Raw genomic sequence first — 19463 nt, forward strand, 5'->3', positions numbered from 1 at the left:
AAATTTCTATTTGGTAGTACTCATCTAGAAGATTATCAAGCATGTTATTAGGGACTAAAGATGAACTTGTGTTTCTTCTTCTTACTTGTCCAACTGTCACCCAGATTTTAGGATTCTGGGAGAGTCAGGACATTTTGGAAATGTAGTCATTATTGCATAGAAAATGAGAATGACCTCACAGTGCACACCCCAGACCTGCAAGCCAGGTAGGGAAAGTCATCTGGTGCTACTTAAAACAACTATTTGCATTCATACCTTTCTGGCCACGTTTTCCATCACATCCTGGGAAGCCTTTGTGTCCTGGAGGGCCTGGTGGGCCGGGGAGACCTGGAGGCCCTGGCAGACCACCGTCTCCTGGTTCCCCTTTCAGAAGGTCGACACTCCCAGGTGGTCCTGGAGGCCCGGGTATTCCTGACCACACGAGTAGGCAAAAAGATTCTTTCAGTCAAAGACAAATGTGCATGCTGGCTGCCTAAGAGCTTCTTAAGGAAAGGAATTTAATCGTTTACAAGCAAGGGATGCAAGGAATTAGAATAAGAAGGTCAATAGTGTCAGAGGTAAAGCAGTATGTCTCATGAAGCCCAAGATGAGAAATGTAAATAGTCTGTTAGTAAGTATTAGGACAAAATGAGCTATGCAAAACCTTCCTTCCCTTCAGAGCCATTCCTTGTGGAAGCATTAGTTTGTGACTTTTCTTTGCATTGCCTTCCCATTGCTTTCATGTGACAGATGGATGGATGGATAGATAGATGAATAGATGGATGGGTACATGGATGGATGGATAGATGGATGGATGGATAAATGGATGGATGGGTAAATGGATGGATGGATGAATGGATGGATGGATGAATGGGTAGATGGACGAATAGGTGGATGGATAGATGGATACATGGATGGATGGATAGATGAATAGTTGGGTGGATGGGTAAATGGATGAATGGATAGATGGATGAATGGGTGGACAGAGAGATAATAGACTTTTAAGAAAGTCTGACCAGGTTCCTTGCTGGTCCAATGGTTAAGAATCTACCTGTCAGTGCAGGGGACATGAGTTTGATCCCTGGTGAGGGAAGATCCCAAATGTCTGTGCACCACAACTAAGCCCATGTGTCACAACTACTGAAGCCCACGCACCCTAGAACCGTGCTCTGCAACAAGAGTAGCCCCTGCTCGCCACTACTAGAGAAAGCTCATGCAGCAGCAAAGACCAGTGCAGCCAAGAATAAATAAACCAAAAAAAAAGACAAAAAAGAGAGAGAGAGAAAATCTGGCTGATGAAAAAGGAATTAAATTTAAAATCCTATTTGAAAACCATTGTCTACACATGGTATTTGAGCCCAAGTTCTATTCCTACTTAACTTCTAACCTTCTTAGCATATTTTTGGGCATTTCAGTTTTTCATAGCGTAAAGCAGAATTACACATTTTTTATCCCACCCTCACTAAAACCTAAAGATTTAAAGGTTTCTGTCTCTCTGGAAGAGTTCTATGAGCTAGTAGGAATATGACTGCCTGCCTTTGGCAGAAGGCTGCACTGAGCTACACTCTTGTTCCAACTCCCCAGTCAGCTCTGGTTCAATCTTACTTTGTTAAATATTGACTTGCTAGAGTTCATCCCAGTGAAGTGATAACAGGAACAAAATGTACTGTGAGCAGCACCTGAAGAGACTGTGTGTGTGTGTGTGTGTGAGAGAGAGTGAGAGAGAGAGAGAGAGAAAGAGAGAGAGAGGCAGGGGTCCTGTCGTCTCTGGGCTGAGAGAAGTGCTTTATGTGCTGATACTGAGACCAACAAGGAGAACGAGACTGCCTCCTGCTGGTCCCTTCTGCACCCTCAAGCTCAGCATCAAGCCAGCGATGGTAGACTTTCTCTGCATCAGAGGTGGTCTGATGGAGTTGAAACAGAAAAGTGAGGGGTCTAAGAGCTGGTCCTGGGTATGGTCTTCAGAGCTCCCCACTTTTCCAGCTGCCAAATTGATGGGGCTGCTAACATGTTTCTACTTGACCATTCTCTCTGCTCCTCCATCCCTACAGAGCTGGCAAGTGTCTCAGGAAAGGAGAACATCACCCTTTGCCGTGACAGTTCCATACCTCTTAGACCATCGGGGCCAGGAGGTCCCTGATCTCCAGGCAGACCCGGGTCTGGAATGTCATCCTTAAGAGCTTTTCCTGGGGCACCTGGGGGACCAGGTAGTCCAGCTCTCCCTGAGGAGGAACATGTTCAGCTGTTAGTCTCACGACATTTGGGAGGTTTGGATTCAGTTATCGAGCGAAGGGCGAAGCATGCTGCTTTCTTACCCGGGGGTCCTGGGGGACCTGGGGGACCTCTTTCTCCAAAAAGTCCTGGAGGAGAAATTCCTGGGTTCCCGGGGTCTCCTGTCTCTCCTTTAGGGCCGGGCATTCCCACTGGGCCCGGGGGGCCCATTTCATGCGAACCTTAATGAGGAAAACAACAGCACTGTATCTTCTCCTGTTATGTCCCTGGCGTGGGGGCTGGAAAGGAACTGCTTCCCAATGGGCACAGGACAGGAAAGGAGCACATTCTGCCAAGACCGACATTGTCCACAAGAGTGATCCGAATGGCTGCACAGTCTTTCGGGGGTCACTGTCCCCTCTCTTACGACCCATCACACCTGTCCAGCATAGCTCTGATTTATTTTTATGATTGTTTCCCAGATTTAAAAACACAACCGCTTAGTGACAATACCAACCCTTCAACCTCTACAATCGTTAAGAGTGAAACGAATGGCAACTGGCAAATAAACAGAACCATTGTGCAGTTTCACGTAGAAAAGGCAGAACTCCACTGGTTTCTTGGAGAGGGCACACATTTTACCAGACGATTTGGAAGAGCCAATAACAATCCTAAGTGACCTAAATGATGTCTTGACCTTCCAAACCGTAGAAACGTTTTGTCCCTCCCCAACTACAGATTCAAACCCGGCAGCACAACAATTCAGTCCTTTTCTCACAAATGCGCAAGTCTGCTTCCAGCTACCTCGTCTGATTGCAAGCTCTTTTTCTGAGAAACTAATGCAACCAACGTGAATTCTATTCAAATAACAGAACAAGCTAAGATGTTGATGATTAGCCTATTTGTGGCATCAAAAATAACAGCAATTTGTTCAGGTAATTTGTTTTCACAGCAGGCTACTGAAGGATGCTGAAGTACTAATTAGACCCACGTGGTTGTACTTGGCACCACAACACATAAAACAATACTCCAGTATCCTGACTATTTATTTGTTATTCATAACATTTTGAAATCTAGCTCCACCTAAGTGATTATGCAGAATATTTTTAATAAATAGTCACAAGCAGTATCAACAATAGGCACTGTTAATCCACCATTCCTGCTTAAATTGGGTTTTCTCAAGTGCCCGTTTGATAAGTCATCATCAAAACTAGAAACAGTTACAACATGGTGAATCTAAGCTAAACCAGTGGCTCAGTTTCGCACCCATATCTTATGAAGGGAGGAAACACCAGTAGACTCTCATGGTTCATTAGAGGCTGTTCAGCCTCTTGCAAAGGTTCTCTCTTACCTGAAGCGCCTTTGCTGCCTTTCTGACCCTTCAAACCATGCAAGCCGTTCAGGCCGGGCGACCCAGAGGGACCTGAAACACATCACATGTCTGTGACCCACGGGGGAAGACCCTCCATTCACATTCTCTGACTGTACCTCGCATGCACAGTCCAGAGGAGGGTTAATTGATGGGACCCACGAATTCTCTAGGTGGGAACCATGAGACATCACCATCTAAACATCACTAGGAAGGCAGAATCCATGCCAGTGATCATCGCTAAACATGTTCATGTGATGGATGTTTTCTGTTAACATAGACTGCTTAACATATACCTTTAATATTATATATTTAAATAGTCTTTCCCATTATGGTTTATCATAGTGAAAGTGAAAGTGTTAGTGGCTCAGTCGTGTCCAACTCTTTGCGACCCCATGGACTATAGCTTGCCAGGCTCCTCTGTCCATGGAGTTCTGCAGGCAAGAACACTGGAGTGGGTAGCCTTTCCCTTCTCCAGGGGATCTTCCTGACCCAGGGATTAAACCCAAGTCTCTTGCACTGCAGGCAGATTCTTTACCATTAGAGCCACCAGGGAAGTATATATATATGTGTGTGTGTGTGTGTGTGTGTGTGTGTGTGTGTGTGTATATGTATATATATATGTATACATAGTAAATATTTTTCCCATTAATCTTTATCATAGGATATTTAGTATAGTTCCCTGTGCTATACAATAGGACCTTGTTGTTTATCCATTCTATATATAACATCTTGCATCTGCTAACCCCAATCTCCCACTCCATCCTTAATTCGGCATATATCCTAACACGTAACTATTTTTTCATAATGTGTTTTTTTTTATGTGGACCATTTTTAAAGTCTTTATTGAATTTGTTACAATATTTCTTGTGTTTTATTTTTTTGTCTGCGAGGGATGTGGGATCTTAGCTCTCCGACCAGGGACTGAACCTGCGCCCGCTGCACTGGATGGTCTTAACCACTGGACCGCCAGGGAACGAAGTCTCCCTTTCTTTGGTTTTAACACAGTTCTATTCGTTTCTGACCATATCATGAATCTCTCTCTTTCTAGACAGATACAGTCCAGAATTACTGAATCTTGGCATAGGAAACGACCACCAATTTTACAACAATAAAGCCATTCTAGATAAGGAAGAGATTGGGTGGGAGTAAACCCCTGCTTCCCTCCTCCCACGCCCAGAATCTTCCCTCTCCACCATGGTCTGCAGATTCTAATTTCATCACAATCTACCTGGATAAATGTAGTAAGACAGTAAGGCCAGGTGGGTCTGTGGCACACTGTGGAATGCATGTCCTGCTGATGTTTCTGAGCACTGTGCCATTCAGAGAGAACAGGCCTGCAGCTCAAATGTGCCATGAACTGGAGCCTGACAGGTTCCTCTGCCCATGGAATTTTCCAGGCAAGAATACTGGAGTGGGTTGCCATTTCCTTCTCCACGGGATCTTCTCAACCCAGGGATCGAACCTGGGTCTCTTGTGTCTACTGCATTGGCAGGCAGATTCTTTACCACTAGCACCACTTAGGAAGCCCAAAACAAACCACAAACTGTCACTGAGTGATACTATGGAAAAATCCAAATGTACTCTTTCGTCAACCCAATATGTATTATATTGGGTTGGCCAAGAAGTTCATTCGGATTTTTCTGTGTAAGATGTTATTGAAAACCCCCAAAAAACTGCTTGGCCAATCCAATATAATATGTGCTATAAGACATATAACTATATAGATTTGTAGGGAGGAAGTAAAGGGAAGCAGGGAGAGAGGGACAGAATAGACAGGTTACAAATCGGTACAGAACATCCCTGGCTGGTGAGTCTTCTGCCAAGTGCTCCACACATGTCCCACTGATAGATGTGGGAAAAGAATCTTCTCAGCCCCTGGCCAAGCCTGGTAGCCTTCCCACTGCACTAATGGATTTCCCATCCAGAAACTGTTCTTTCTCACCTAAGGCTAAAAGCCCCTCAGAGCACAGTCAGGCATTCATTCAGTTTAGGTCATAGCCCTCGAAATTGTGAAAATCACACCTTCGCTTATGACTAACACAGAGAAGTGCCCTCACCACCCCCCATGACACTTACAGAGCTCCCTCTAGGCCCTTCTGCCCAACCTATCCCACTCTGTGTAGCAGTCCTGTCTGTGGTGACTGGCTGACTTTGGGTAAATTAACTGAGTGCAAGAACAGGTCTTATTACTCCTTCTATTCCTGCACTTAGCATATATCCTGACACACAGTAGGTGCTCAATAAATGTTTGTTGAGTGAGTGAGTGAATGAATGAGGAAAGGACCAAGTCTAGAACAAGGAGGGTGAGGGACTGGACAGGAGGAGTTGTTGTTTATTGCTAAGTCATGTCCAAATCTTTGTAACCCCATGGACTGCAGCATGCCAGGCTTCCCCGTCCTTTACCATATCCCAGAGTTTGCTCTAACTGATGTCCATCAGGTTGATGATACAATCCAACCATCTCATCCTCTGCTGCCTCCATTCTCCTCCTGCCCTCAATCTTTCCCAGCATCGGGGTCTTTTCCAGTGAGTCAACTCTTCACATCAGGTGGCCAAAGTATTGGAGCTTCATCTTCAGCATCAGTCCTTCTAATGAATATTCAGGGTTGATTTCCTTTAGGATTGACTGGTTTGACCTCCTTGCAGTCCAAGCGACTCTCAAGAGTCTTCTCCAGCACCACAATTCAAAAGGATCAGTTCTTTGGCGCTCAGCCTTTTTCATAGTCCAACTCTCACATCCATACATGACTACTGAAAAAACCATAGCTTTGACTATCTGGACCTTTGTTAGCAAAGTGATGTCTCTGCTTTTTAATATGCTGTCTAGGTTTGAAAGAGTTTTTCTTCCAAGGAGCAAGTGTCTTTTAATATCATAGCTGCAGTCACTGTCCACAGTAATTTTGGAGCCCAAGAAGATAAAATCTATCACTGTTTCCACTTTTTCCCCCTTCTATTCTCCATGAAGTGATGGGACTGGATGCCATGATCTTAGTTTTTTGAATGTTGAGTTTTAAGCCAGCTTTTTCACTCTCTTCTTTCACTTTCATCAAGAGGGTCTTTAGTTCCTCTTTGCTTTCTGTCATTAAAGAAGTATCATCTGCATATCTGAGGTTGTTGGTATTTCTCCCAGTGATCTTGATTCCAGCCCAGCATTTCACGTGATGTGCTCTGCATATAAGTTAAATAATCAATATACAGCCTTAACATACTCCTTTCCCAATTTGGAACCAGTCCATTGTTCCATGTCTTGACCTCATACAGTTTGCTCAGGAGACAGATGAGGTGGTCTGATATTCCCATCTCTTTAAGAATTTTCCACAGTTTGTTGTGATCCACACAATCAAAGGCTTTGGTGTAGCCAATGAAACAGAAGCAGATGTTTTTCTGGAATTCCCTTGTTTTCTCTATGATCTAGCAAATGTTGTCCCTTTGATCTCTGGTTCCTCTGCCCTTTCTAAGTCGAGTCTACATCTGGAATTTCTCGGATCACATATGACTGAAGCCTAGCTTGAAGGATTTTGAGCATTACCTTGCTAGCATGCAAAATGAGTGCCATTGTACAGTAGTTGGAACATTGTTTGGCACTGCACACAATTTGGCATTCCAAACTTTTTTGGAATTGGGATGAAAACTAAACTTTTCCAGTGTTGTGGACACTGCTGAGTTTTCTAAATTTGTTGACATATTGAGTGCAGCACTTTGACAGCATCATCTTTTAGGATTATAATCAAGGAGGGTGAGGGATTGAACAGGGTGAGAGAAAGCTGTAAAAAAGAGTGAACTCCAATTTCTGTTTGCATGTAACATCTTTCATTGATAGATTTATAGAATGAGTCAGATTGGGGGAAGTTAGTGTTTTCCGTCTGTATATAAATAATTCAGGCACTCATTATTATTTCTTCATTAAGGTAAGTCCTCTGTAGACTTCTTATTGGAAGATGGAACAGTTCATTGGTTCCACTTTATTTTTTATCAATACTGGAAACAGTTACTCTATTTTAAAACCTAAACGTTAAATTGGTGCAAATGAGCCATATTCTCTCGAAACCAAAAAAGGGAGGAATGCACCCCCATTTTCCCCAAAGCTCTTATTTCCTAACCACTTTTATCAGGTCTAGCCGAGCTTGTTTTCCAATTCTCTTTCCTACTTATGAGCAAATGGTTCAAGTTTGCACCAAAAGAACACACAGACCTTCTTCATCTGCCAAATCTGGATATTTATTGCCATCTATCTGAAACGATAATACATTTTTTGAGACTACTCTGCTATTTCAATGTGTTTTGATCTCCAGCTTAAGCCACTGAGATTGATGGCTTGGGGACTTGGCTGGGGGTGGAATGTCTCAACTGCTGCCAACTCTCCATTGTCACATCAACACGTCCAAATCCTACTCTGTCACAATTTCAGCCTCTCGCCATTGTTGAACTGGCCGACCCTTATCTGACCCAATGTTATCTTTCTAAATTGAATGCAGCTACATCTGGGTAGGGTTTTAAGGGCAGTTTTTCCTTTTTTCACTGAAAGCTTTTTATCCATCCCATCTCTAAATCAGAGAGTTGTTCATGCATAAAATACGTACAGGGCAGATGAGAGGCAATTAGGCTCACAAAACACAGTCCTCAGTAATGAGGCTTTTTTTTATTCACCTCTCTGGTCATCCTCTGGCTTAACAACCATCATTTAAGGCTGCGTATCACTGCGTACACAGGCGAGGGCGTTCTCTAGTCGGAGAATCTGATCTCATCTCCTAACTGTAAGCACAATTAAAGCTTCCATCTCTGTGAGCCAGCAGACTCGTGACTGGATGCCCACTCTGAGGTTTTCTTTTGTTGTCAAACTGAAAATGCTTCCCTATCCCCAGGAACCATTCACAGTTTATACCTTTAATAGGGTGACCAACTTGTCCCTGTGTGCTGGTGCCTTGCCTAGTTCTAGCACTGTGACTCCTGTGTTCTGAGCATCTGCTCTGGCCAAGGCAAAGCAGGACAGCTGGTCACCCTAACTTGAAAGCTGCTGGGAAAGAGACCTTTCTTTGAGCCTCTAGGTAATGGTTGAACAAAGTGGAAAACTTAGCAAAACAGATTCTGAAATAAGATGGAATTCTCCTTTAATTCAGAAAATACATGAGTGCCTACTGAGGGAATGAACAAGAGCCTAAGCTAGGGTCCCCTAACCTTGGAGCTTCAGCCCCCAAATGTACTTGGTGACAGGCACTGAGGAGACACGAGAGCGAGAGAGAAACCATCCTTGACTTGACAGAACAATCAGGCAATTACCTCAAGAGTGGTAAATGCTGTGGGGCAGGGTTAAGGAGGGGGCACTAGTTGTGAAAAGGGAGGATGTTTCTGATTTTCACAACTATGAGGTGCCAGGCCTGTCTATGCTGATAAAAGATATCTCTAGGTGCTTTGTTCTTATGAAACAGTTTACTTGCCATCAACCGAAAGAACCCAGCCCACATTCTTTACATGCTCTCATGCCAAAGCTTATTATTTTAGGCTTCTATTATTACACTCTTCTATGGGGCTTTCCAGGTGGCTCAGTGGTAAAGAATCTGCCTGCAATGCCGCAGATGAAGTTTGGATCCCTATGTCAGGAAGATCCCCTGGAGAAGGAAATGCCAACCCATTCCAATATTTTTGCCTGGGAAATCCCATGGACAGAGGAGACTGGTGGGCTACAGTCCATGGGATGGCAAAGAGTCAGACACAACTTAACAACTAAACAACAACAATATGAATGCCTAACTAGGAATTGAGCATATGCTGTGAAAGTGCTGCACTCAATATGCCAGCAAATATGGAAAACTCAGCAATGGCCACAGGACTGGAAAAGGTCAGTTTTCATTTCAATACCAAAGAAAGGCAATGCCAAAGAATGCTCAAACTACCGCACAATTGCACTCATCTCACACGCTAGTAAAGTAATGCTTAAAATTCTCCAAGCCAGGCTTCAGCAATACGTGAACTGTGAACTTCCAGATGTTCAAGCTGGTTTTAGAAAAGGCAGAGGAACCAGAGATCAAATTGCCAACATCCGATGGATCATCGAAAAAGCAAGAGAGTACCAGAAAAACATCTATTTCTGCTTTATTGACTATGCCAAAGCCTTTGACTGTGTGGATCACAATAAACTGTGGAAAATTCTGAAAGAGATGGGAATACCAGACCACCTGACCTGCCTCTTGAGAAACCCGTATGCAGGTCAGGAAGCAACAGTTAGAACTGGACATGGAACAACAGACTGATTCCAAATAGGAAAAGGAGTAGGCAAGGCTGTATATTGTCATCCTGCTTATTTAACTTATATGCAGGGGACATCATGAGAAACACTGGGCTGGAAGAAGCACAAGCTGGAAGCAAGATTGCCGGGAGAAATACCAATAACTTCAGATATGCAGATGACACCACCCTTATGGCAGAAAATGAAGAAGAACTAAAGAGCCTCTTGATGAAAATGAAAGAGGAGAATGAAAAAGCTGGCTTAAAGCTCAACATTCAGAAAACTAAGATCATGGCATCTGGTCCCATCACTTCATGGCAGATAGATGGGGAAACAGTGGAAACAGTGGCTGAGTTTATTTTTCTGGGCTCCAAAATCACTCCTGATGGTGATTGCAGCCATGAAATTAAAAGATGCTTACTCCTTGGAAGGAAAGTTATGACCAACCTAGATAGCATATTAAAAAGCAGAGACATTACTTTGCCAACAAAGGTCCGTCTATTCAAGGCTATGGTTTTTCCAGTGGTCATGTATGGATGTGAGAGTTGGACTATAAAGAAAGCTGAGTGCCAAAGAATTGATGCTTTTGAACTGTGGTGTTGGAGAAGACTCTTGAGAGTCCCTTGGACTGCAAGGAGATCCAACCAGTCCATCCTAAAGGAGATCAGTCCTGAGTGTTCATTGGAAGGACTGATGTTGAAGCTGAAACTCCAATACTTTGGCCACCTCATGCGAAGAGCTGACTCATTTGAAAAGATCCTCATGCTGGGAAAGATTGAGGGCAGGAGGAGAAGGGGACGACAGAGGATGAGATGGCTGGATGACATCATCAACTCGATGGACTTGGGTTTGAGTGGACTCCGGGAGTTGGTGATGGACAGGGAGGCCTGGCATGCTGCAGTTCATGGGCTTGCAAAGAGTTGGACACGACTGAGAGACTGAACTGAACTGAACTGAGGTACTGGAAATCTAAGCACCAAGCTATTTTTACCTATGTTGAAGTGAAAGTTTAAATCTGATGGAACATAAGCAGGACTCGGAATCCATATGGCCTGTTCTAGTAGAGCAAACAACTTGGAGTTCAGCAGCTGGTTTGTTCAAACAAGATAATCAGTCCCCTTGACTTATTTAGAACATACTTCAAATATTTAGTTTCTCAGTTCAAAGCATTTCTGCCAGAGTGTGGTTCATTTTTCTATCAGCATGATAAACGGCAGCAATGGATTTATATTGTAGACATTTTCATTCCTAAGAATGTATTTCACTGTTTTGTGGATTTTTTTTTAAAAAAAAAAGACTGGTTGTTCCCTAGGCTGTTTGCAGGGAAACAGTGTCCCCGCATGGCCAGGAAACATCATTGCAGCACCCATCTGTACACTGGTGTGAACATTTGGCTCAATTTCCTCATTTCCTCACTTCTCCTCTTAGAAAACTTGTTTCATAGCACCGAATTATGATGTCATTGGAGATAATTTTGTTATTCGATCAAATTCACCAGCTATTAGTTTTTTAATAACCTATCATACTGAAGCTACGTGGTAAGTGCAAATGAATTCAAGGAAAGGAAGAATCAACAATCATAACATGAGCCTTGTCATTTTATTCAAGCTGAGTGTATAAAATGGCACCAGGGCTTCCCTGGTGGCTCAGATGGTAAAGAATCTGCCTGCAATGCAGTCTACCTGGGTTTGATCCCTGGGTCAGGAAGATCCCCTGGAGAAGGGAATGGCCACCCACTCCAGTATTCTGGCCTGGAGAAATCCATGGACAGAGGAGCCCGGTGAGCTACAGTACATGGAGTTGCAGAGTCAGACACTACCTAGCGACTAACATTTTCACTTTTCAGGACACTTGAAAATCCTTGCCATTTTACTATACTAGGAGGGTAGGAAGAAGTGGAGATTCAGTAGAAGTAAAGCAATGGAAAACATTTTCTTCTGGTTCTTTACCAACTTAGTCTCTTAAAACTCAAAAAAGCATCAGAGAATACCCCAACAGAGTTGTAGGGTTTGCCAGAGACAGGAAACAGCCACAGTAACCAGAGAAACTCTGAAAATAACAAAATTGTTTTGCTTGGAATCCTAAATTTACCACCAATCACTGCACTTCACATTACTAAAAAGGCCAGTGAAGAGGAAGAAGAACAGTGTAAAGATATGTTATCTCTGTACTGGTGATGGGAGCTTGCCCTGGTCTAGTTATTTGGCTGGATAGAAATACATAAGTGTATACCAACTCTTCAAAATAAACAACTTCCCTCTATCTATCTGACAAATGAAGAGGTGAGAGTGTAGAAAAATGTTACTTGGATTTTCAAAACAATAAACTGAGTGAGCCCAAAAGAAGGGATTTACAATTCTTCTAAGAGGAAGTACTCTTCATTTTACCAAAATTTACTGTACTTATGAGACAACTAAGGACTTCTCAGGTCTGCCAATGCAGGAGACCCAAGTTCCATCCCTGGGTCGGGAAGATACCCTGGAAGAGGGTAGGGAAACCTACTCCAGTGTTCTTGCCTGGAGAGTCCCATGGACAGAGAGGAGCCTAGTGGGCTACAGTCCATGAGGTCGCAACGAGTCAGACACGACTGAAGCGACTTAGCGCACACACACACATGAGCCAACCCAACAAACAGAAGTGGGAGGAAAAGGGAGGAAGGAGATAGAGGGGTCTGGGTTACAAAAATCTACCAAGTAAGGCTGGACCCTTCAACTGTTGACTGAGGTGAAGACAGACTCTCAACTTCATAGCTACTCATTCAATTGTTCATTCTTCCATTTCTCCATTAATTAAACAATTAATTGTATTTATTTACAAAAATAAATTTATAAATTGTAATTTTAATTTATAAATATATTTACATTTTATTTATTTTTATAAATAAACACAATAAACCAGCCAACAGACTTACTAGGAATCTACTTGTACCAAGGATATAAAAAGTAGTTCTTAAAATTAAAAATCAAGCTACCATATGATCCTGCAGTCCCACTCCTGAGCATATATATGGAGAAAACCATAATTTGAAAAGATACATACATCCCAGTGTTCACTGAAGCACTATTTGTAATAGCCAAGACATGGAAGCAGCCAAATGTCCGTCAACAGATAAATGGATAAAGAAGATGTGCTATACAAATATACAGTGAAATATTACTCAGCCGTTAAAAAAGAATGAAATAATGCCATTGGCAGCAACATGGATCGACCTAAAGCGTATCATATTAAGTGAAGTAAGCCAGACAGTGAAAGACAAGTATTATATGATAATGCTTATATGTAGTGATCAAAAAAAAAAATGATACAAATGAACTTATATACAAAACAGAAATAGAGGAGGGGACATATGTACACCTATGGCTGATTCATGTTGATGTATGGAAGAAACCAACATAACATTGGAAAGCAATTGTCCTCCAATTAAAAATAAATAAATTATATTTTTTAAAAACAGAAATAGAATATAAAAAACAAACTTATGGTTACAGAAAACAAACTTAATGGTTACCAAAGGAGAAATGGGGGGAAGGATAAATTGGGAGTTTGGGATTAACATATATACAATACTATATATAATATAATCAACAAGGACCTATGTATAGCACAGGAAGCTAATATCAATATTTTGTAATAACCTATATGGGAAAAGAATCTGAAAAAATAGATATACATGTATATATGATTGAATCACCTTGATGTATACCTGAAACTAAGACAACACTGTAAATGAACTATAGTTCAGTTCTTAAAAATGATTCTTGGTTTTTAAAAAACTTATATTCTGGGATTTCCCTGGGAGTACAGTGGTTAGGACTCCATGCTTCCAATGCAAGGGGCAGGAGGTCGATCCCTGGTTGGGGAACTAGGAATGCACATGCCTTGTGTGTGGGCAAAACATTTAAAACCTTTTTAAATTAAAAAAAAACTAAACATTATATTCTGCTTGGTGAGAAAGACCTCTGAACAAAAACAAACATGATACAACATAAGTATTATGCTAGAGGTATACAAAAAGTACCACGGAAAAAAATATTTTTTCTACAATGAAAGAAATGGACTGAAAAGGAATTAGTACCATGGATGAATGGAGGGGTATGAGATTTTTATACACACACACACACACACACACATATATATATATTCTATTCTACTCTATTCCACAAAACCTATATTATAACCAATCTACTACACTTTTAAAGGGATAAAAACTTAACCAGGACAAAAACATTCCTTCATCAAACAAAGATAATGAACATGGGTTCCTCCTTCACCATAGCATCTTATTTTTTTCTCTTCCTTTTACTTTGCACAATTGGCAAATACACATTTAATATCTGTCTCTCCTTCTAAACTGTGAACTCCACCAAGGCAGGAACTGTGTCTGTTTTCTTCAACATTATGTGCCTAGTGTCTAACACAGAAATCTAGGACACAAGAGCTTGACTCTCTGGGGAGAGAATAAATGCAAAGGCTCAAAAAATTATGGAAAACAATGGGAGAAATGTCCTAAAAAATGAGCATCATTTTGGTAGAGCCGGTCAGGAGACCTGGCCAGTGCTGCCTGAGGAAGAAAGAAAAGGAGGTGTCCACGGGCATCCTGGACAAAAGGGGGAACCCCAGAGCATGTCCCTGGGTTTCGAGAGAGGCACTGTGAACTTGTGGCAGCATCACTGGCTAGAACTCTCTGAGGGGTCAGGGTTCCTTTTGACTTACCTTTTATTCCTGGAAGACCTGGTGCCCCTGGGTCCCCCAGGATGCCTCTTGGTCCAGGATCCCCCACTTCTCCTGGGGGTCCCTGCAGCCCAGGCCCCCCTGGATTACCTGAGGATGACAGGGAGGTTTTGCAGGCATCCAGGTGATACACAAGTTTCTTTAACTGGGGAGACCATCTATATTCTTAATATATGGGTACCTGGGATATTGTTTTATTACTTTTTCTTCCTTAACCTCCTAGTTTTAATCTCAAGAGGAGAAAATACACTTCAGATTAAAGTTGCCAATTTTGATTTGAAATTTTCACTTGATTCTGAATTGGCAGGAGGAGGAGCCGTTGAAATGTTGTGTTGAATGGGTGAGGTTTGCCTGAAGGCTGAAAGAGAAGAGGAAACCAGCATCCTGAATGGAAGAGGCCTTAGGAAAGGCTGGAGAGGAGCTTTTCTCTGTCAGCCCATCACTTTGTGCCTGGCATCCTCCTCGGCTGAAGACAGGTCTGTCTTCATTTACTCCCAGACTAACCCAGTGTGATCAGTCTATCTCCAACTTAGGGGTCAGGGATAGGTACGTTTAAGCGACTTGTCCAGAGTCACAGGTCTGGGAAATGGCAGAGCCAGCTATGGACCAGTCTAAGAGACAAGATCTAGATGAGTGCCCGGGAAGTCTCCGGGTGCCTTTCAAGTTACCTGGACATCCTGTTGGTCCAGAGGAGCCAGGAGGTCCTGGCCTTCCGGGTGGGCCTCCAGGACCTTGAGCACCGGGCAAGCCCTGCTCTCCAGATGCTCCCAACCGTCCTAAAGAAAGAAGGGTCGAACATCTGAGTAGCTGCAGTTGCTCTCCATGGTGGTGAATCTATAAAACCTCCAACTTCAGCTCTCTTTTCTACTCTTACTTTTACATACATACAATTTTTCTATTGAAAAGATAACATATAGGAAAAATTGAAAACAAAACACCTATAATCCCACCAACTTAACACAGTATTTCATATGTATAACATTGTGCAAATAAGGGCCCCAATTTTATATTGATTTTTAATTAGCATTGTATCATAAGTAATCTTACAAGCTTCATATCATTTTCCTAATTATTGTTTTGAAACAAGTGGCTGATAGCTTATTGAGTTAACCCTAATTAAATTAATTAACGAATTGCTCTACTATGGGCCATCTGAGTTATTTCTAAGCTTACTGTTATGCATAATGATCTTTAAATATTTTCAATTTTTTTTTTCTTCTATTAAATTGTTTCCTCAGGAAAAATTCCTAGGAGTAGAATTTTTAGGTAACAGAGTCTGATATTTTGGTTGTTTTTATTGCATTTTTAAGGGCTGAAGTATTTTAAAGTAAATCACAGACATCATGGAATTTCATCTCTAAATATCTCAGGAGGTATGTCTGAAAACATAAGAACATTTTCCTATGTGGCCAAAATAACATCATCACAGCCAAGAAAATTAATCATTTTCAATATTCATTCCATGCTTGAGTTGCCCCAATTGTCCTCTTAATGTCCTTCACAGCTGGTTTGTCCTCACTGGGTCCCCTTCCAGAACCACACTTTACATCTGGTGGATACATCTACTAGGTTAAAAAAAAAACCGACCATGGTCCCCTTCTCAGGACAGTGATGTGCTGAAGAGGAAGGGTCAGCTGCTTTTAGTGTTCAAGAACAGATCATTCAGCATTTGGTTCTTGAAAGAGGTTGCCTAGTGGTTTTGGATAAAGTCTCCATCAACTCACATCACCACACGTAACCCACCCACAGCCCCACAACTCTGACAGCATAGCATGTGCTCACTGAAGACGTTTTAGTTTTTGGATTTGTTTTCTTGCTAATCTAGTAAGAATGAAATGATACTTCAGACTTTAAGTCATATTTGATTACTAGAGAAGTTGACTTCACCATGTGTTTATTCATTATCTATGACTTGACTACAATTTATATTTATAGGATAAACCAATAGTCTGTGCCAAATTCATCAGTTGAATCTGCAAATAAATTACATGGTACTGTATTTACAAACCCACAGAGGTCATAGTCACTATTCTAAAACACAAGAAACAAGCCTGTGTTAGTCTATACTTGTTCCTGATCAAATTTAAGATCTATGAGCTTCACTGTGTGTTGTTTTATTTATCCTGAAAATATCCCTGCAGTAAAAGTATTAGTCCTGTTAGTCGCTCAGTCGTGTCCAACTCTCTGCGACTGTAGCCTGCCAGGCTTCTCTCATGGAATTCTCCAGGCAAGAATACTGGATTGGGTTGCTATTTCCTTCTCCAGGGGAATCTTTCTGACCCAGGTATCAAACATCTGCACTGCGGGGAGATTCTTTACCATCTGAGGGCAGCATTTTCCTATTTGCAAGTGAAAGTTGCTTAGTCGCTAAGTCATGTCCAACTCTTTTGTAACCCCATGAACTGTAGCCTGCCAGGTTCCTCTGTCCATGGAATTTCCCAGGCAAGAATACTGGTGTGGGTTACCATTTCCTTCTTCAGGAATCTTCCCGACCCAGGGATCGAATCCAGGTCTCTTGCACTGGCGAGCAGATTCTTTACCACTGAGCCATCAGGGAAGCCCTTTTGCAAATGAAAAAACTGAACTATTAAAGACTTGTCTCTCCAATCACAGTTGTATTAAGAATAAAACTTCTGAGTTAATCTCTACTGTATTTGCTCTCTGAAACAAAGGAAGGGGAAGTAGAACTGAACCCAATACAATCATATAAAGTCCCCTGAGACAGGCTGCACGTCCACGCCTTCTTGTTAGGCTTGTTCAAATTCAATCCAGTTTTTTTCCAGTCAATGTAAATTGCATGTTTAGGTAAACTCTGTGCTGGTACATAAAGTATGATGTAACTTTAAAATTTTAAGCAAAAGCTATGGCATTTGGGAAAGGGAATGATTTAAATGGTGATAACCACAGGAGACCAGGGAAATACCAAGGCAAATTTTCTTGAAAAAGTGAGCCTATACATAAAAGCTTTATGATTTTTAACTAAAAATATTAGGTAATATAAAAGGGCTCCATTTTGGACTACTTTCAGCTCATGAAGTCTTACTCTCTTAAAGATTTTACACAAAAATAGCGGTAAGTGTGGAAAGATTTCTTCATGTTTTGCTGATGATGACAACGATTACATTATATTTGTGTAGCACTTTTTGGTTTACAAATCGCTTTCAAGGAATCTCATTTGATCTTCAGAACAACCTGTAATCTGCTTAAGGCCAGTTTACAGATGAGCAAACAGCTCAGAGATGATAAGCAACTGGCCCAAGACCACATGTTCAGTGGTAATGGAGGTTGACTTTGAACCAGTGATTTTCCTTTCTGAGACCTCATTCTGGTACTTTTTATGAACCCCTACAATGCTAACTTCAAAGCTATTTTCCCCTCCAAATGTACACACGTAAGCTATACATCTCAGTTAAAATCATATTATCTAAATCTATTTGACATGCCAGAGGTAAAAGACCCAAAGGGAAGGGAATGGGAAAGGAAGTTTTTGCCAGGGTAATGGCTTGTTCTGTTAGATTTCCATTTTAGCAATTTATGGTATAAAAACAAAATTTAATTCATTCTTATTGTAAATATGGCTTCCCTGTGCCTATAATTTATTGAGTTGTGGAGATTTATAGAGTGTAAATGGCTTCCCTTGTGGCTCAGATGGTAAAGAATCTACCTGCAATGCAGGAGATGTGGGTTTGATCCCTGGGTCAGGAAGACCCCCTACAGAAGGGAATGGCTACCCAGTCCAGTATTCTTGACTGGAAAAACTCCATGGACAGAGGAGCCTGGTGGGCTGTATAGTACAAGGGGTCAGAAAGGGTCAGACACAACTGAGCGACTAACACACACACATAGAGTGTAAAGACAACTGAAACTCTATAAAATGTCTAAAGTTAAAAAACAAATTTTTTATTTATTCTTTAAAATAAATAAATACATAAGCAAGTGAAACAAAAACAAAGAAATAAAAATTCCCATAATAGGTCTGCTCAGATAGTCTGTCATATGGAACAAAACATAACCATCACCAAAGAGAATTGGAAGATAAAGCATGAAACTATTAATATGAGACATTTAATTTACATGTGCATGTTCAGTCATGTCCGACTCTTTGTGACCACACGGAGTGTAGCCCACCAGGCTCCTCTGTCCACAGGATTCTCTAGGCAAGAATACTGGAGTGGGCTGCAATTTCTTCTTCTAAGGGATCTTTCCAACCCTGGGACTGAACCGGTATTTCCTGTGTCTCCTGCATTGGCAGGCGAATTCTTGACCACCAAGCCACCTGGGAAGCCCTTAATTTACAAGGTGCTTATCTAAATCTAAACCTGGTCTCTAACCTGTCCACTATCAGCTTAACAGCACTGGGCATCACTGATTGAACCAATTACCTGTGGAGAAACAAATATTCTTTCCTAGCAGTGGCTATCCCTGTGCACACACCTTTGCACATCTGTCTGATTATTGATTTCAGGTGTATTCCCACATGCAGAATTAGTAAAAGGCTGTGTGTATTGTGTCAGCTGTGGGTCATCTACTGCAGGAAGCCACGGCCTCTGTGGAGAGCGAGAACTCACTGGAACACCGTCATCTGTTCTGAGGGATTACACATCAACTGTTGCTGATAAATAGAGTACTGTTTCCAAAGACTTGTTGTGGATGATGAAGCTTTACTTTTTTTTTTTTTTGGTTTGTTTTTTAGTAAATTAGATACACAGGAAATGTGGTATTCTATAATATTATATCTCAGCAGCAGCGGCCCTCAGGGCATTCACCTATGCTTTTCTGAGTAGAAAAGAAAGGGTTGGAATGAAAACCTGCCACTGTAGTCAGTTGAGTGGTTCTTGCTAATTATCATTTTTAATTACAGAGATTGCAAAAGGGTCCAAATTTTCATTTTTGACCCTGGGAAGTGTGTTGTTAACATCCCAAGTCATGGGACCCACGATGGAAAGA

At 41.7% G+C, this 19463-nt stretch overlaps 2 protein-coding genes and 1 long non-coding RNA gene across 9 annotated transcripts in view; 2 read left to right on the top strand and 1 right to left on the bottom strand.

Annotated features, from left to right (window-relative positions):
- The window catches only part of RHBDD1 (rhomboid domain containing 1), a 184445-nt gene extending 168790 nt beyond the window's left edge, over positions 1-15655 (top strand). For both annotated transcript variants that reach the window (XM_081584709.1, XM_081584710.1), the window contains exon 8: positions 14824-15655. In XM_081584709.1, coding sequence (XP_081440835.1) covers positions 14824-14852 — 29 coding nt within the window. In that variant the 3' untranslated portion in view covers positions 14853-15655. The remainder of the gene's footprint in view (positions 1-14823) is intronic.
- COL4A4 (collagen type IV alpha 4 chain) overlaps positions 1-19463 on the bottom strand; it is a 147675-nt gene that overhangs the window by 24797 nt on the left and 103415 nt on the right. For all 6 annotated transcript variants that reach the window (XR_014080676.1, XM_081584675.1, XM_081584676.1 and 3 more), the window contains exons 36-41: positions 15185-15292; positions 14499-14606; positions 3542-3613; positions 2295-2432; positions 2088-2201; positions 256-411 (exon numbers count right to left, since the gene is read on the bottom strand). Coding sequence is in view for 5 of the 6 variants with exons in the window: in XM_081584675.1 (XP_081440801.1) it covers positions 256-411; positions 2088-2201; positions 2295-2432; positions 3542-3613; positions 14499-14606; positions 15185-15292 (696 nt within the window). In the remaining variant the exon portion in view is untranslated. The remainder of the gene's footprint in view (positions 1-255; positions 412-2087; positions 2202-2294; positions 2433-3541; positions 3614-14498; positions 14607-15184; positions 15293-19463) is intronic.
- On the top strand, positions 4423-7423 carry LOC145543389 (uncharacterized). The gene is made up of 2 exons (XR_014080684.1): positions 4423-6383; positions 6439-7423. It is a non-coding gene; the product is annotated as an uncharacterized LOC145543389 (long non-coding RNA).

Source organism: Giraffa tippelskirchi, chromosome 3 (genome assembly GCF_054371585.1).
Source record: "Giraffa tippelskirchi isolate mGirTip1 chromosome 3, T2T-mGirTip1v1.2.pri, whole genome shotgun sequence".
Classification (NCBI taxonomy): Eukaryota; Metazoa; Chordata; class Mammalia; order Artiodactyla; family Giraffidae; genus Giraffa; species Giraffa tippelskirchi.